Source organism: Apteryx mantelli, chromosome 8 (genome assembly GCF_036417845.1).
Source record: "Apteryx mantelli isolate bAptMan1 chromosome 8, bAptMan1.hap1, whole genome shotgun sequence".
In the NCBI taxonomy this organism is placed as follows: domain Eukaryota; kingdom Metazoa; phylum Chordata; class Aves; order Apterygiformes; family Apterygidae; genus Apteryx; species Apteryx mantelli.
The window spans coordinates 13,669,499-13,687,408 of record NC_089985.1 but is presented as its reverse complement, the minus strand read 5'-3'; the positions used below and the strand labels follow the sequence as shown (position 1 = coordinate 13,687,408).

General features: G+C 50.6%; 1 protein-coding gene across 5 annotated transcripts in view; it reads right to left on the bottom strand.

Moving 5' to 3' along the window:
• Nucleotides 1-7,432: 7,432 nt before the first annotated feature.
• SUCO (SUN domain containing ossification factor) overlaps nucleotides 7,433-17,910 on the bottom strand; it is a 62,320-nt gene continuing 51,842 nt past the window's right edge. For 4 of the 5 annotated variants that reach the window (XM_067300697.1, XM_067300699.1, XM_067300708.1 and 1 more), the window contains 3 exons: nucleotides 11,284-11,329; nucleotides 9,358-9,411; nucleotides 7,433-8,913 (listed from right to left, as the gene is read on the bottom strand). In XM_067300697.1, coding sequence (XP_067156798.1) covers nucleotides 8,519-8,913; nucleotides 9,358-9,411; nucleotides 11,284-11,329 — 495 coding nt within the window. In that variant the 3' untranslated portion in view covers nucleotides 7,433-8,518. Of the gene's footprint in view, nucleotides 8,914-9,050; nucleotides 9,171-9,357; nucleotides 9,412-11,283; nucleotides 11,330-17,910 lie in introns of those variants that run through there. The other variant, XM_067300702.1, reaches the window with a different exon arrangement.

Below are 17,910 nucleotides of genomic sequence, written 5' to 3'. Positions count from 1 at the left end.
GTCCAGTGGGGACGGGTGCTGCTGACGCCCCATTCCCTGGCAGGAGAGGCGCGCTCCTGCCCCTGAGCGCGTGGTGCCAAGCCCACTTGCAAGTTCTGCTATACTTTCCGTTTCTCTCCTTTCAGCCTGGCTGATGAGCTAACAAAGTGGAAACTACAAAACCTGAAAAAGACTCACAGGATGCCTTCTGCTATAGCCTGTACCTAGAAATCTTTCTAATGACATATCCTAGCACAAGAGGAAGCAGGGAGTTTTGTGGCATGACTTCCCATGACCTCCTAAGCAAGCATGATGCCACTGGCCATAGCCCTCATTGCACTGATATACATGGGGGGGACACTGAGGATAGGCTCCTCCAGACTCTTTGTTCCAGGCTGGAAGACCGTGTCTGTATCTTTTCCACTCCATATGCACTCTGGGAATGAGGACCACTCAGACCAGGAGGTTACATTAGCATCAAAATGCAAGTTGTGCATCTCAGGACCCAGCGCACAGCTCTCGTACTTCTGTTGTAGCAGTATCTGGGTGATCTTGTCAGTTCTGAGATAGATACCTTTATTCTAGGACTGAAAGCACTCTAGATACAGCCACTATGTGGATGGATGGATGGATGGATGGGTGCTCAGTGACACGTTTTGCCACTGAGCTCCCTGCAGTGCAGAAGAGATTGTACTTGAAAACAGAATAAATACTTCTAGGGCAGGGAGAAAGGAAAGAGAGACACAAGCTCCACATGCAGACCTGGCTATACTTAAGGGTGGTTCTGGCTGTTCAAACAGTTACCATCCTCTTCTCTCCTACGACAGCTAGCTAGCTCACATCCTCCAGCCCAGCAAGCAAGGTCTCCACAGGATGCAAGGAAAGAGCCTTGAGCAAAACTGAAAAACTCATTCCCTACCCTTGCTGCAAACTTACAAAGAAGAGAAGCACAAGAGCCCCAGCAAAGCTCCTCACCCAAGTTTTTGGTGGCCCAATCAAACAAGTAAGCAGCAGCTGCAAGCAGGAGGCAGAGACCCCCCCCCCCCCAAACTCTTTCATATTTGCAATGGCCGGAGCTCTGCTAACAGACAGTAACTCACTCAGCCATAATAACTCCCTGCCATGTCTGAGCCCTAAATCAGCTCTTGACAGCAGTAACAAAGCAGCGTGCACACATGAAGCTGGGCACAGCCTGGCAGGACTGTTCAGAGGCAAGGACATGCAATACTGATTTCAGAGCACAGGCGCAAGGAACATCACAAAGGCTGCCACAGCACACTTCTGCTTATTTAAAAACAAGTCAGCCAACCCACTCTCACTCAAATCAAATGCAGCAGTGGGATTTATCTCCTGAATATGCTGAAATTCTGCTGAAGAAATAGCAAAATGGTCCTTTTGAAACCAATCAGAGAATTACAGCAAAGCACATCCTCTTTTGCTGCCAGAGCATTTCTGATCTTCTGTGGTTTGTATTTCTCTGTCAGGGCTGTAATGAAGGCCAAATCTTAGATACCTGCTTCTCCATGAGGATGGCTTAGCAGGGAGCACAGACAAACAGAATAGCAGTGTGTGCCTCTGTCAGCATACCCTTCCGAGCTTGTGCTGAGATGGGACAGCTCATACCATTTTTTTTGGTTGAGCCCTGGTAGCCAAGAACTGCATCAGCCATAAACAGATTACACCAGGCAATTTCATGTCTGTCTTTCAGCCCATGTACAACTGAAGATCAGCAGGATTAGGTGATGCAGTGTGAAAAAAAACAGCACTTGCTATGTCAGGGGCTGGTAGCAGCAGAAAGGAGGTTTTCCTGACAGATCTGCAGTGAGCTAGATTCACTCCTGCAAGAACAATCCCACCTCATTTCTGAGACTATAAGGACAGCTGATTTCAGTGAATTGGCACGGCCTGGGAATGTCAACATCCAAATTTCAGTTGATATGGATGTGCTGATCTGCCTTAAGTGCAGATGAGGTATCAGATGTAGGAACTGTCTGTTCACGGCAGTTACAAAAATAAAGTGCTAAAGACAACTTGAATTTCTTGAGCAATATTTGAAATGGCATAAAAAGGTGACTGTTTTTCATTTATACTTGCAGTTCATAACTGGTTAACATGCATTCATCAAAGCCTTAGGGAAACAGTCTGAGAAACATGCACCATATTTGTCCTGTTTGATCTAACAAACAGGAGGGGAGAGGTTGGTAGTCCCACTGCCACTCCATGTGTTAACACATCTGTTATAATGGGAAAAGTCTCAGAACTGCCAGCTGTCTCCATTGACTTCCAAGGGAATCCAGATGACTACCTCCAGCATGATCAGCTAGCTTGTAGATAGTTTAAATTGGGAGAAACTGGGGGCTTTTTCAACAATTGTTGAATAAAACTAGCTGCAGAGAAAAGGTAAAAGAGGGAGAGATGAATATTCTCTATGATTTGGAAGGGAAATTATTTTCAAGTAGGGGAGAGAAGCTGAATCTCCTTAGAGAGAGCTGAACCATACAGAGGGTGATGAAGAACAGTGAGGCAAGCAAGGCAGAGGAACGCATGTAGGTGCTCGCTACTTTGCCGAGAGCTTTTTGTCTCGTTGCTACTCAAAGTAAAAAGCAGCTCGTTTTCCAAAACCTGTGAGACTTCACAATAGAAAGACTATATGCTTGTTTGCATGACTGTCAGTGTCCCTAGAAGGGTAACCTGCTGGTGGGATCCAAAAGCAGCTTGGCTGGTCAGCATCCAGGCATGAGCCAGGGAACTCTACATCTCTTCACATCTAAGTCTGTCAGAAGATATCGCCACACACACTGCCAGTTAGTGAACAGCACCCCAGTCTCCTGCACAAGACCACGCAGTCCCGCTTCTCCCATGTCACTGCTTTGGTAATGTGCAAGGAAAGGAATATCTGACTCTCTGTGTTACCCCAAGAAATGAATCAGCAACAGGTTGTCAAGCTTTTTTCCCCCTTTTTTTTTAAACAACAAAAAATTAATGTGCAATTTGTCTCATCCAAACCCCTTCTCCTTACTCACCTCATCCTCTTGCTTGCGTTAAACCTCAGTCACTTAGTCATGCCTAAAATTAGACTTTTGTAACCATGATGTAACATGCCCACACTTCTGAGTGCTAGAAAAATAATATTAATATTTAAGTTTTCCTCTCTCCCCTTTTTCTCCCTGCTGTAACCACTAGACAACACTCCTTCACAACCTGGTAATACTCTGGCTTGCATATATTCCTTACAGCCATACAGGCTGGAAAAAGTATCCCCATGAGACATCGTAATAGAAACTTAGAAAGCCTAGGCCTGGCTTCAGGTAAGTGAATAAGCATAAAAACAAAGCAACAATGAAACTTTTCAGATCAAATAGAAGGTGGCTGCCTAAACTCACAGGACACGAGTGGCTGCAGAAACATCAGTTCTTCCATTCTTACTCATGCTCGCTCTCTCCCTTGGAGGGCTACAGAAACAGTTGCTGGTATAACACATCTCAACAGTGCCAGTTCCAGCAAACTACAAAAAATAAGCTCTGTGATTTTTGAGCCAAGATGCATATCTGAGTGAGCCTGCCAAGAGCCAGTCCACGCTGCGGCATTTCTTGTCTCTACAACTCTGCTACCTCAGTACGTGCTGGGAGATGAGCTGGAAACAAGCAACCAACTGCTCCTTCTGCTTTTGCATCATAGGTGCCCTTCAGGCCTTCGCCATGCACCAGTGCCCATCACGAGCGACCATGGGCTGGTAAAAAGCCAGGCCCCAGGGACACAAAAAAGTAACAGCAGGTTGGGACCAAGGATTGCAGCATGCATGGCTGATGGGGAGAGAGTATGGCCCCCTCAGCCCCAGCAGGGCAGCCTCGGTGAAAAGCCTCCCCCAGCCTGGTGCTGAGCGATGCCAGGCACATCTGCCCAGGGGATATTCCTGCCTCTCTGAAGGAGGATTCTCTGTCGGGGAAAGCAGAGCGGCCGCAGGAGCGGGCAGGGCCGCTTGCCAGCACACTGCCCCCACGCACCAGGCAGCCACCACCACGTCCCCGGGCCTGAGAGGAGCTGCCCCCGCAGCGCGGTGACTCTCCCCAGCACGTTGGCAGCCCAGCAGGCGTTTCTGTGCGGCAGACACCCCCAGCCCTGTTTGCTGCTCAGCTTTCCCCACTCTCTGCTCATCCTCTTTCCCTTGGAGCAGACCAGGCCTCTCCTCGCTTCTGCTGCACTTTTGCCGTGGAAGAAGCAATAACCCTATCTCTACAGTCCTTTCTATAAAGCAGTCCTTCCTGCCACTTCAGTTACTGTACGTACACAGAGCCTGGCCAAGGTTTCTAAAAAAATAGTATGCTGCCCTCCCCTTTCCTCCATGGGGGTAGGTAAATAGGGTGCAGCGTCTCATACGCATCAACCACAGAAGAGCCCATATTGCTCTAAAGCAGCTCACTGTGCTCGGCCATGTAGCAACACAGCTGTTTCCAGGTCACGGAGAGCCCTGAGCTGGCTGCCTGCACACCCCAGACACGCAGACATTACTTGGAAAGGGTTCAGCTGAGCACGAGCGTCTGTGTGCCTGCAATGGACCCACTGGCGTGGCTCCTGCTGGGTTCCTCAGGCTGGATCACGTAGGAAAGTGTGATCCAGCCTAGGAAGAAAGGGCATGAGCCTCCGCACCGGGAGCGGGCCAGAAACCTGTTGCCAGGTGATCTGAGCTTGTCACTTCTCGTCGGCCACATTATCTGCAGGGAGACAGCCTCTCCAGAGCCCCACTAAGCGTTAAACGTTCCCAAATCCCAGTGTACCTCAGCATGAGGCCCGGACAGCCCCATCCGAGCAGGACAGAGGAGCTCAGCCCAGGCCCACCGCGATTTGGAAACACCACCGCGGGCCCTGAGCGCTCTGCGGGGCAGGTGCCCGCAGGAGGCCGTGCAGCCAGCACCCGGCCCAGCCGCGGCAGCCACAGTGCTTGGGTTTTCGCAGGGACGGTCCCTTGCGCGTCACTGGGAGAGGGTGCTCAGTGCGGACAGGGATGTGCAGGGCCCGCCGCCCTGCGGCTGTCTCGGCAGGGCAGGCTGGAAGCACCTCAGGCAGAGGCGATAGTTGGATCGGGGGTCCTACCTCGCATGAAGATCCTCAGACGGCTACCACATCTAGAGACTCTGCTACATCCTCTGAAGAGGAGGATGGAAATACCTTCTTGAGGAAGAAGGGTTGGGCCTGCAGCGCCAGTGGCACTCCTGAGGGTGGCCTTTCCAGAGGCCCTGCCAACCACCAAAAGCCACTGGGAGGAGATTCGCTGACAAACGCACAGACATGGCAGGAGGGATTTTTTTTTTCCTCACCACAGGGGGGGAAAAAAAAAAATCGCAACAGCCAGCCCTGCAGAAGGAGCCGGAATATCCTTTCTGGTGTAGACATCCTTCCCCCCTGGGAAGGGAACAAAATACTTGATAATTTTAAAATAAACTTCAATAATTTTAGTATTTTAATTAAATTAGTAATTTTACAGAGCTATTAATAATGGCAGTGTTAAATATCCATTGAGTATTTAATGTTAAGATTAAGCAGGTTTTGCATTAAATGAATAGATCATTAGCTAGATAATTCAATAGACAACTTCAATAAAGCTGCTATGGCACAAGCAACAAGCAAAATTGCCTCTGTGTGGTTTAAAATCATGTGATCCTGCCGTGGCCTTGCTTTGAATTTTTCATGTGTGCCCACAGGCTAAGCAGTGGATTTGCTCTGGGCAGGTGAGAGTGATATTTGAGAAAGGGTTTGCAAAGAAGCACTGCGCATAGCGCTGGCAGCTGTGCCACTGACTCAACATGGTAGCAGTCTGCTCCCTGATTCAGCAGCAAGCCTAGCAGCACTTGGATTTGTCCTGCAAGGAAAAGCCAGCTACGTCCAGCTGAAGAGATCCCAGCACTATTTATAACCTAACAGTGTCTGCCCCATTGGACACCACATCTCTCCAACCTGCTCTCCCGTGAAGAAAGGAAGCATGCATCGATATATTCAACTAGCTTTGCTACAGAAATAGCTGCAAGCTTACAGATATGTGCATATACAAATGCACACTCCTCAGTTGGATGTCTGTTCACTAGGAAAGCAGCATAATGCAAATAGCAGTGACAAGATGACAACTTCCAGCCCTCCCTAGCTGGGTCTGGATCCACCCCCATTCCTGCGCTACGTGGTTTGCCCCTCTGAAACGAGGAAGAGGGTGGAGGCAGTGAGAGAGCAGCAACCAAGCAAAAAGGTCCCTAAACTTTGACCTTTCAAAGCACTTTCCTTCCTGAGAAAGGCAGTGGAAAGCTCTGAGTTTTGCAGCAGCAGCTGCGTGAGCAGAAAGCGTTCACCTTGCTCTGGCCAGACCAATAGCCAGTCCACTTCTAGGTTTCAAAGAAATATGTTTCTTTGAAAGAAGCAACGGGGAACCACAGGTTACACACCAGTGAGCCAAGAGCAGACCGTGGAAAAGGAAATACATGCTGCATGCTGCTGAAGAGTCACTGCTAGCTGTGACCAACACGAGAGCTGCTAGAAGCCAGGACCACAGCAAAACAACGCGTCACGGCCACACACAGCCTTCACGTACTGCCCTGCAGCAGCACGGCAGGCGGCCCCCGAGTGAAGCAATGCAAGGGAAGCACTTCGTGGGCAAGCTGCCGGAGCGAGCAAACCTTATTTGACAGCGAATGCCACTTCCTCTCCTTGCCCCTCAGACTGTCGCGTGGGAAGCGCCGGCGAAGGGGCAGCAAGCATGCCAGGTGGCACGGCAGCTTTGGAGACAGCTGCGCTTATGCCAAGCAAGAAGAGCCCTGCTCCCAAAGCACGTCCTCAACTGCTCTGCGCCTCTGCCCTGCTCATATCCAAACTAGGGCTTGAAAACCAGACCCAGAGCAAGGATGGGGAAGGGAAGGGGGGGGTGTCTCTCCAAAGCTGCCTGTCCACACCCACGTGTCTCTCCACCCAAGCTCGTGTTTCGAGACAAGTCTCCCTCCCGAGAGCCAAACAGTGCTGGGGCTGCCCGGTGCGAGCTGCCAAACATGTCCCGTTCACACCCCGAAAGAGCAGCGTTGCAGGGTGCGTGGGGGACTCCCGGGCTGCCTTTGCTTCTCTGCCCTGGCCATCGCCAAACGCCTGCTGGGCCCCGCTTGCAAGCCCACGCTGCCCTTGCCACAGACTGCGCCCCCCAGCCTCCTCGTGCCTCCCCAGGCCCCAAATCCCCCATGTTTCAGTGCCGGAGGCCCCCCCCCCAGTGGGATCCCCCTGTCCGCAGAGGCTGGGCTGGGCCTGGCTCCCTGGAGCTGGGTGGCAGCCCCCAACCCACGGAGGGGTCGGACCTGGCCCCTCAGCTTTAACACCACGGAGGCGGCGGCTTTGGGGCTGCAGCCGTCGCGGGAGCCAGCTCCCCCGAATGAGGAGAGAACAGTGCCACTTCCTAGAAAAATATACTTTTATTTACCATCCGGTTTTTGCTCAGGAAAGAGCGGCTCATTACAAGGGGGCCACTCGAGGCCTCGCTCGGATGGCGGCCAGCGTGTGCCCACGCCGCTTGCCAGGGCCGCCCCTCCGTGCCGTGCTGTGCCGTGCCGGGGCACCGCAGATCCCCTGGGAAAGGGGCAGCAGGGCAGGGTTTCCACAGGAGCCCCGGCGTGCTGAAACACGGGGGGCAGCGGAGCCACGGGCTGTCCCACCGCCCTCCACTGCCATGTCGGCGGAGGGAAGCCGAGCGAGCATGGCCAAGGCGGGGGCGCATGGCCTCCCCGCCAGCCCCTGGGCCGCCACCACAGTGCCGAGGGGAGCCCACGGGCCCAGTGACTCGCCAGAGCTTGACTTGGCCCCGGGGCTGCAGCACCCAGGTCCCCTCGGGCGCTTGCTGCTTCCAGAACCTTCCTTGGCACGAGGCCACCGGGGTGAGTTAAATAAGGGGGGGAGGGGGCACATTTTTCTGGGATGAGAATGGTTGATAACTTAACATGAAACGAACCTACCAGGCTTCACCAGCCAGCTAATCGCAGGGGTGCCTGCGGGACGGCAGAGCGCAGCGCAGCATGCCCAGGCAGCACAGCCGGGGCAGCCATCGCTCCGGGCGCCGAGCCCGAGGCGGCACCAAGCCGGCGCAGCCCCCCCACGCTCACCCCAGGGGCCCTTCTCTGCCTCCGGCCGGCCCCCGCACACGCCTGCTGGCCCAGAGTCTCCCGCACGGCGCCACACGGGCGCCGTCATCTTCTCAGGTAGCAAAATCTCTTCTGCAGCAAGTAGTGAGTGTCAAGGAGGTCTTCGGTGCACCCTGGGTTTTTCAGAGGGGGGGAAAGGTGCTGTTTATTCAGGTTACCCCAGGACAACCCCGGTGCTTCCCAGGGGCTGGGTGTCAAACCCTGGAGAGCCTTACTCGTACTCTCAAGCCCTCTTGCTCCAAAGGCCAAAACATGGTTTCCTGGTGGGCTTCCTGGTGCGAGACTCCAGCTTGCCCACCCGGGCAGGTCGGCTGCCGCTCAGCCCACCCTTGCATGTCCTAGTGTGCGCAGGGCTGCCGGCCGCACTCCAAGAGCGTTGTTTAAAGTTTAAATAAGCCAAAAAACGTCTTGGATTCCTCAAAATTAACCAGAGCGATTTTGGAAACGTTGACGTGCAGGCTGTCCTTTTCCCTGAGCTTGAACAAAGCCCCCAGGTAGCTTTTCCGGGCCCACATCTTCTGATTTGCACAGTAGTTGATCTTTTTGTCCTCCATCAACACCTGGCTGCCCGGGGAGACTGGGTTTCTCTTGTAGACAACGTGGGTTAACACCTGGCTGTTGCAGGTGCTTCCCCGGAAGAGCACGTTGGAGTACACGAAGTAGAGGCCGGTTTCATTGATCACCAGGCCCTGATTGCGGTACTGAATGCCGGCAGTGAAGGCATGCCCGGAGATCGGTTCCCACTCCAAAGGGAGGTCCTGCTGCTTGGGGTTCCCTGGAAGCCGAAACCGGAGGGGCAGTGTGAGAAGCACAGGCATTCTCCGGTTTTCTCCAGTCACACCCAGTATCAAGACTAGTCCCCTGTTCTCCACATGCTCATTTCAGCATGGGACATCTGCTCCAGGCCTCGCAGAGGTAGGAGCTCTCGCCTTCCGCTTGTTCAACACCAGCCACTTCTGAAAGCTTTTGGTCCCGCAGACCCCGAAGGCAAAACAAAAACCAAACCAAAAACCAGAGCCCTCACTAAAAAGCCTAAATGAAGGAGAAGATTTTAGCTGTGGGAGTAACTTTGAACTCTCAGAGCATGCACGTTACCAAAGGGAATTGAGAAGGCCTATATGAGGCAGACTCCTCACGGCTATAACCAGGCTGCCCTTTTGCCCCAGCCACACCTGCCCTGTCCCCCGCTCTCCCTTCTCACTGGCCCCTCAGCACATACCTGTTAAATGTGCTGCTTTCCTCTCTTCCTTTTTCACTGACTCGCTCTTCTGCCCTGCATGAAAACGGAGAAGACTTTAGCCACACGCTCCATGGAGAAGCCAGCCCAGAGACCAGAAGGGAGCTGTCTGTAACACTGAAATGGGACAGGTTCAGAGCAGCACAGGGCACACAGGCAACACAGCTTGGTGCAGCAAGGCAGATAGGTGCTCAAGCAAATGCTTCACGGCAAGGAAGCATTGCGGCAAAGGATCCAGATTAATCAAAGCAAGGGGAAGAACAAAAGAGCAAGGAGAACTTTCATCTTAAAATGGCTCAGTCAGTAAGCTCAAGCAGAGGCCTCTCCCTCAGGGCGTAGGAGAGGACAGTACTGCCCCATTACCTGGCATCTCTAGCCCATGCCAAGGTGACTGCTCATGTCCTGCCAAAGAAGACCCTGCTTTACTGCCCCCTTCCAGTCCAGCACTGCCAAGAGCACCTGTCCCTGTGACAGCAGACAGCTAGCTGCTTAGTACCAAACCTCAGTCTTACAACTAGATCAGAAAAGACACTTAAGACATCCTGCAAACCATCCTGCTGCCCAGGCAGACCCTGCGAGAGCCAGAACACAGGTAGAAAAATGCTGCCCCCCCCCCTCCCCATGCACACACAGAGGGCTTGCGTCCCCTTGCAGAGACAGGCCAGTTACAGTGAAAACAGGTGGGTGCTTGGACCCCATCCCACCCCATCCTTGCCTTCCATTCAGCATCCACTTCCAAGCACCAGCCTCTTCTTTTCTCACACCACCTAAATTCCCCTTTCCTCTCTGCCTTCTCCGTTACACTATTTCCCTGGCTTTATTTATTTATTACCCTCAAGAATTTTGGGGTTAGTTTTATGACTTGTGTTCAGGTGCTGCTAAAGGAGCCTCTGATCAGAGCACTGAGCATCTGGTTAAAATGACAGCTCTCCTTCCTCTAAGCAACAGATTACAAAGTTAATTGAAATGGGAGCTGTTTGGAACCAGAACTATCCTTTCCAGGGAGTTTTGCTGTTTCCATCTTTGCTTTCATTCTGTATCAGAACAGACTTGAAAAGAAATGAACTTTCCTACTAAACAAAATCCTCAAGAAAAAAATATCTTTTCAGATTTGTCAAAAAAACTGAACGTTTCTTTCTGCTTTAACCTCCTTTGAAAAGGGATATCATCACTGTTAACATTAACGTGTTACATAAAAAAAAAGTCTGAAAGTTCCAAGTATAATTTTAATATTGTTCCATTCTAACTGAAACTCTTTGCTTTTTTTCTAAATGAAATTTCAGAAAAATTGGAAGGTTCTTGTGGAAAGTTTCAATTTCACTGTAATGACATTTTCTAAAAGAAAAGAAAATATCACCAGGCTTTTCTCAATTAGTTTTGACTGCAGTGAGACTTTGTACCAAAAGAATTTAGGGAAAAATAAGTTGCCCTCTCAAGGGAGGAAGTGAATCCCCCACCCCCAAAGAAAATGAAACCCTCTGTGTCCTTGCAAAATCTTGAATATTAAGGAAACAAAGAAGTAACATGAGTGATGCCTGTCTGGGATCTCTGTTCTCCTCCCCGCATTCATATTGTTGCTGTATGTTAGGGCATCTAGAAACTCACTTACTCTAGAGCCCCTCTAATACCATCGCCCCATTGGGGACTAGGAGGTCCAAGCCAGGAGCAGATTGTCCCCATACCCGTGGGTGATACTGAGACAGCTCTTCTCCAAGCAGGCAGGGTATGGGACCCCTCCCCACACCCTGGAGATACATTTCTCATTCCAACCAAAGGAGTGAAATCAGTGCTTTCAGAGCATCAGAGCTGCAACCCTGTCTTTGCCCAGCTGACATGAGGAAGGAAAAGTGAGATGGGAGCATTCAGACAAGCTACCAGGAGGGAGCTTCTCTACCTACATCAACTCACCTATGAGCTTCTCCAGAGCTGGAGGGATGTGTTCAGTGCTGGCAGACTGTCAAAAGAAAAGAGGACAAGGTCCCTTAGCATGGGAAGAGCCTAAGGGCATCACCTGGAACAGCCAAGGACTATCTTTGACAGTTGCTAGTTCTGGACACTCAAGGAGAACTGCAGAGCGGTAAGAAACTGCATGTACAGGGACAGAGACCCTGTAGCACTTAGAAACTTAGAGACATCCAGACATATCATAGTCCCCACCAGAGCAGTCCTCCACAGTGTAAAACAACCCCACTCACACTAGGAGGGCAGACATTCAAATGTCTGCCCCATGGGGAGTTCTGCACCACCTAAGCATCTCAGACCTGGTTTTAGGTTTCTTTCTTTTTTTTTCCCCCAGAGCCTCTGTGACAAGCCAGATGGACTTTACCTCTCTGAGTTCAGCCAGTTCCTTCTCTAGGCGAAAAATCTGAAACATGCTCAGTCCAACTCCAGTGAGACACAGCAGGATCAGCAAGGAGACCACCAGGAAGCCGATGCTCTTCCCTTCCCTCTTGCTCCTTGGCTTTCTCCTCCGATCAGGTACTGGTGGTGGGATGGGGGCAATGGGGGATGCCGGGGGACAGGAAGTGCTGGGGTTGGTACAGCCATCCACCCAAAAGATCTGAGGGTACACGTAGTTCAAGTTCTGCTGCATGGCTGGGAGCGGAATGGGCTGGACATGCTTTGTGTGATCTTCCATGCGGCAGCCAAAAGGTGCTGGGGCTGGCCCAGACTGAGTCCTGGGGGAAGACCCAGCTCTGCCTTTATACGCCTGCATCACTCCAGCAGCGAACACCCAGCTCAGATGCTGCGCCTCTATGAAAGCCTCAAGCAGCAGCAACAAACCCCAAAGAGCTTCCGCCCTCGGCTGCAAGTTCGGGGTTGCCGGCCTGCTCCTCCCACCCTGAGGCAGCACACAATCAGCGGCAGGCTGCTCTCGCACAAAGCTGTGCCCAACAGCTAGGCTCGGGAGCAGGTGCACGGAGCAGCAAAGCACTTGCAGGGCATGAGAGTGCTGCGCTACCAACCAGGGGCTGAGTAATCAGCCCAGCACACACACACCAGCTAACCACCCTTTCCAGCAGCCCACTCGGGCAGAGCCAGCTGCTTTTCCACTGTGGTGCCCTGGACCAAGAGTAGAGGGGAACAACAAAACCTGTCCTGCTTTTGGCAGCCTGCACAAGAGGGAAGATGCAGAGCTGAGGACTCTTCTTGGAAGAAGGATGAAGATCATATCCCAAGTGTGGCTGTGGGCACTGGGCAATTAGTTTATTTTGCACAGGACAAATTACTTTTGGCAGTCTGCTGCACATCCCCCCTTTCCTTTGTCTGCTCTCTAGGGCAGGAATTGTGTGTACAGTTTTGTATAAACCCTGACACAGCAGAAGTCTGGTCACAGACGCTGTCCCATGTAGTATAATAAACAACATAACTGAGAAGAGTAAGGCAATGTCAGTGCTGCAGCCTCAGCAGAGCTGCCCCAGGATTAACAGCCCAAGCACAGCCAGTTTAGTGGGCTGCCTTCACCCACACCAAATCACTGCAGGTCAGTGGCCAGGCTGAACAAGTAGCGTGCTGTAACGCAGGAAATGCACAGCACCTTGGGGCAAAACCAGGCTGCTTCTGTCAGCTTCTGCTACCGCGTTTACCTCTGCAAACAGTATCACTAAATGCACAGTCCTGTTCTGAACTGAACAAGCATTGGAGATGGATTTTTTTTTCCTTCTTTTTAGGACAATGCTGAGTACTGCAGCAGTACCTAACCAGTCTGTGTATCTTGTGATTAAAGCCTAGAATAGACACTGCACTACTCATCTCTCAGGAGAATTTCTCTGCCTTCCTAGAAAAGATCCAGAGTTTCAGCCATGCTTCAAGGACTAGCACTCAGATGAAGGCTTGTTACAAAATAATGAGGGGGGACAGGAACATTTCCATCCTTCAGTGTAAGGCTCCAGTGGCCACAGATTTCTAAGTGATGGCAATGAGATTGTCCCACCAATTTACAGGCGCACACAAAACACTGTCCGCAGCAGTCTGCTCTTCCATTTCACAGACTTGCACTGAAGTGTGTGTGTTTGCATAGGGACAATGTTCAAAAAAGAGCAAGTGCCTAATACAAAAGCAAACTGGAGTTTTGTCTCCTGCAAGGCCAGGTAAAGCAGCCCCAATGCACTGGTTTGTGTCTTGAACATCAAAACCTGGAATCTAAGGACAGCACGCTTTACCAGCAGATGCATACAGGCTTCTCCTGAGCAAGGGCTTGGCTCTGCCTCCAACCGCACTGATAACACTGAGATGTGTCCTCAAAGCCTTGCCTGCACCACCAGCCACCCCACTGTGTTTTGAAGCTGTTCACCACAGCTGGTTGCTGAAGCAGTGATCTGTAGTGTGAGAGATTTCAGAAACTTGTGTGGGTCTTCCTTGTATCTCTAGGTTTCTGTCATAAAAGACATAAAAGCAACACGAATCCAGCTCCAGCAGTTCAAGCCTAGTCGCACCTCCCCTCAACACTTGGTTCTCCTCTCTGCATCCTGAAATGGTGCCCCCCAGTCGGGTGAAGTCACCTGCTAGTGGGATCGTTACAAAAGAGGGTCACACAAAGGGCTGGGCTCAGCACCTCACCTCCTGCACTCCACATGGAGTTTGGCCCAGCCTGTTAGCCAGTGCTGGGGATGAAGAGACGGAGAGAGACGGAGAGAGACGGAGAGAGACGGAGAGAGACGGAGAGAGACGGAGAGAGACGCCTCCAGCCAGGAGCCGGGAGAGACTGCAGGCTGCTTGGGCAAGTGTCTCCCATCAATGCACTCCCCACACTGCCTATGCAGCACCCCAACCCTATTGCTCCCTTAGGCTCAGGCACCTGAGCCATGGGTGGGGGACACATCGCCCGCTCAGGCTCCTTGCTCAGCACCCTTTCCCAGCGGTCAGCACCTGTGCTGCCTCACTCTCAGACCAGTGAGTACAGCACACCTGTGGCTCTTTGTGACATGGACACTGAGGGGAGCAGGGAGTCCCCATTTCTTCTACAGCCCTCCATGGCCCCTTCAGCTGCTGTAAAATATAGTGATGGACTGGGGAGCAGGGACCAAAGCCTGGGACTTCCTTGGGCCCCAAACCCTCTCTTCAAATGCGGTTACCCTTGCCTCTTCTCCAGCCAGGTATCTGGGGATGGAGGAGAAGAGCTTGGCTGTTGGAATGAAGCTTCTCTGGCAACACAGGCAACATCCAGTTACCAAGGAGGGAAGGAGACTGTCTGAAGAACACAGAACAGAGCAAGGGAACTCCCCTGTACTTTTGGGGTGCTGGTTCAGGGACTGACTGACCCTCAGAAACCCAAAGTAAGCCATGCCAGAGCTGCCTGGTCTTTGTATAGCCATCCACAAACTTAGTTTTCAATTTTACAATCATGACTAGGAGCCAGAGCTGTGACAGTGACCAACAAAGTGTTTATACAGGAACTTGGTGCAAGAGGCAGGAGCTGAGGACCAGAACCCTACAGAGCTCTTCCTGGCTCTAGACCCTATACATAGGCCCTGGGACAATCAGCTCTGAATAGGTACATCACTTTGGCTGACCAGTCAAATGGATTTCACCCTTGCTATATGGCACATATCTCATCAACAGCTCTCAGTTACACACCTGTCCTACCGCTCTGAAGGATTGGGCTGGATGGCCCCACGCAATTATACAGAGCTGGAGGGATGGCCAAAAGCCACCAAGCATGCAGCTTGGCCCAGAGAGGATCCACTCTCAGGATTTTTCTGATGCTGTCTGTGTTCAGTGCAGACAGCTCATCTTGGTGGGATTGTGGGCACATTAGCAACCTCTCTTAAATGTCACAAACGTACTTATTTGTCACCCACTGCTTCCTTTTTTCACTGAGACATTTTTCTATGAGTGAATGGCAGGGCAGAGGCAACAAAGTCAATGAAAACCATTTCAGCCATGCTGCATCTTCTCATTCGGATGTTCAGATCAAGAGCCTGCTAATACCACATGTTGTGGCAAACCAAAGCTTGGGCTTATTTTACCATCAAAGGATCATTTTTGGTGCACAGTGTGTTTTTGGAGACCTCTCCCTTCCCAGCACACCCTGCCATGCTGATCTTGTTGTCGCGCTCTCTGTTTCCTTTACGACCACCTTCAGAGACCACCAAGATGATACACCCTGGAAAACAGCAGTAAGCAGGGCTGCTTCTATGCAACATATCATGATGCCTGCAGACTCTGCGCTCTGCTGGCTTCCTGTTGCTCATATGCCACATCGTATTAATAACCAGGGCTTTTGAAATAATAGCAGGACAATTTGCTGAAGATAGACACCTGAGTCACGTGAGTCTCTTTCACTAGAGGGCTAAGAGCAGGAAAAAAGGACAGATACAAAGGGACACGATGGGAGTCAGCTATGGCTTTCTGCCTCCCTATCCCTCTCTTTGCACAGTTTGCAGGAGGCCCACTCTGTTTTCTGCAGCCATATTGCCCATTTGAACAGGAGGGAGTATTTTCAAATGGAAACACTTTATATGCTCTTTATCAGAGGATCCCTTTTGCCCACAAACAAACAACAGGAGACAAGCCACAGCTACACGGACACAAAAGGAGGATTTGCTCAGAAGACACCCCCCCCCAGAGGAAAAATGGGAGCTTTTATTTGTGATACTCAATATTAGCAAAACCTGGATTCTGACAGCAATGAGAACTAGCCAGGACTAAGAAATATAGCTAAAAGTCTGTATCCAGCAGGTTTAAGGACAACAGGATGGAAATTCCTGATATGTATCAAGGAAAACAGAACTTGAACAATAATCTAGATCTAATACTTGCCCAAAAAATTAATAATAATTTAAAAAGCTTAGCATGACCCATCATGTAGGAGGGAGACTCTCATCAGGTTCTGGACAAAGAAAAACATGTGTCAACAAATATTCTATTACAATAGTGACTAGCAGAAATGCTAAAAAACAACTATTGAAAGTCTACAGGGCTGCATAAATTACACCCAAGAACAACTGAAGAATTAGCTAAGAAGCATTCTCATTCAAAAAAGACAATTAAAAACCAATGCTGTGTTCATTTCACAACGTTAACCCAAGAAATTACAGCCTGATCAACCTTTTGTTGTCCCAGGCTAAAACATGCTAGCAGAGCCAGGAGAGGCAATCAGTTTTTGTAAACAGTACTGTTTTTGCAAACAGCAAGTATCAGCTAAAGTGTGCAAAACAGATGCAAGCCATTAAGACTCACTAATGGATACATTGGAAAGGGTAACTGAGAGCACCATACAGGACAAAGCTTCTGAGTTTCTCCTGAGGATTATCCTTGACACAACACCATTTGAACATCTTTAGCACTGATTGGGAAAAAATGAAAGAAAACAAAATGTTACACAATAATTGCAGATGAAAATAGCTAATAATTGTGAGGAGAGAGAATTTGGTCAAAAAAATAAAACCAAAACAAGTCTAGAAAGAAACATTGCAGATCAAACCCTTTAGGAGAAAATAACAACCTAGGAAAAATAGTTCTGAAATTGATACAGAGGCTGCCCAGCTGCATGTTAGCTTCCCATGGAGAAAGGGTGCGGGATCCCTGTGCTATAAGTTCACATAGCACAAGCCTGACAAACAGGAAGACACAGACAGTCCCAGAATCCACATTGCAAGATCACGTTCAACTTCGGGGGGCTTGGGAAGAAGCTGCAAAAACTGCCTCAGAGCAAAGGCACTCACCCTGGTTCATTGGAGAGAAGTGTAAGGCAGATGGACAATGCATGAAAATATGTAAAAAGGGACAAGATTTCCAACAGCAGAGGGCTCTTCAATCTCACAAATAAAGCCTTCCCAGAAAGCTACTGTACTAACGGGAAGCTACAGCTGAAGTTTATGCTAAAAGCATAAAAGACAAAGATTTTTGACTGAACACTTAAAGAGACACTTGGGGAAAAACTGCCTCCAACCATAGCTCCATTGATTGGAGCCTTCAAGGAGGCTGGAAGGCTTTGGGTTACACCAGAAATCACCCAGCATTGCCAGAAGCTCGCTGCACCCCACAGTGCAGGAACCCTGACAAAAAGGCCCACCAGTCCTGTGCTGGCAGAACTCCTGGGATAAACATCTATGGGATTTTACAACACAGGTGGAACATAAGTAAGTTGTGTCAGTCTCAAGGGCCCTGCAACAGCCCTACAGGGCTACCCAGCTCCCCCATAGAGGCTGGACAGAAAGGCACTCATCGTGCTCTCTGCTCTTCTGTCTGCCCAGCTCCTGCTCTGGGGGACTCCTTGGGGAAAGCATTGACAGAAGCTCAAAGCTCGGAGGCCCGATGCTGTTTGTGGCTCACAACATGCAGCGCCCCACAGCCCTACGCAACATTGCGGTGAATGCTGATGTCCTAGTGTTGTTTCTTTATTACATGTTTTCTTAACACTTCAGTTTGCCCATGCAAGGGTGATGCTTTTCATTTCCTCAACTACCACTCCTTGAAACATTTGAGGCACACAGAGAGACACGCCTTTGCATGAGCAGCTCACGAGGAAGACGCTCCTGTATTCACACTGCAGAGCGGACTTCAAAAGCCATTTCTGAAGGCCCTGGTCTG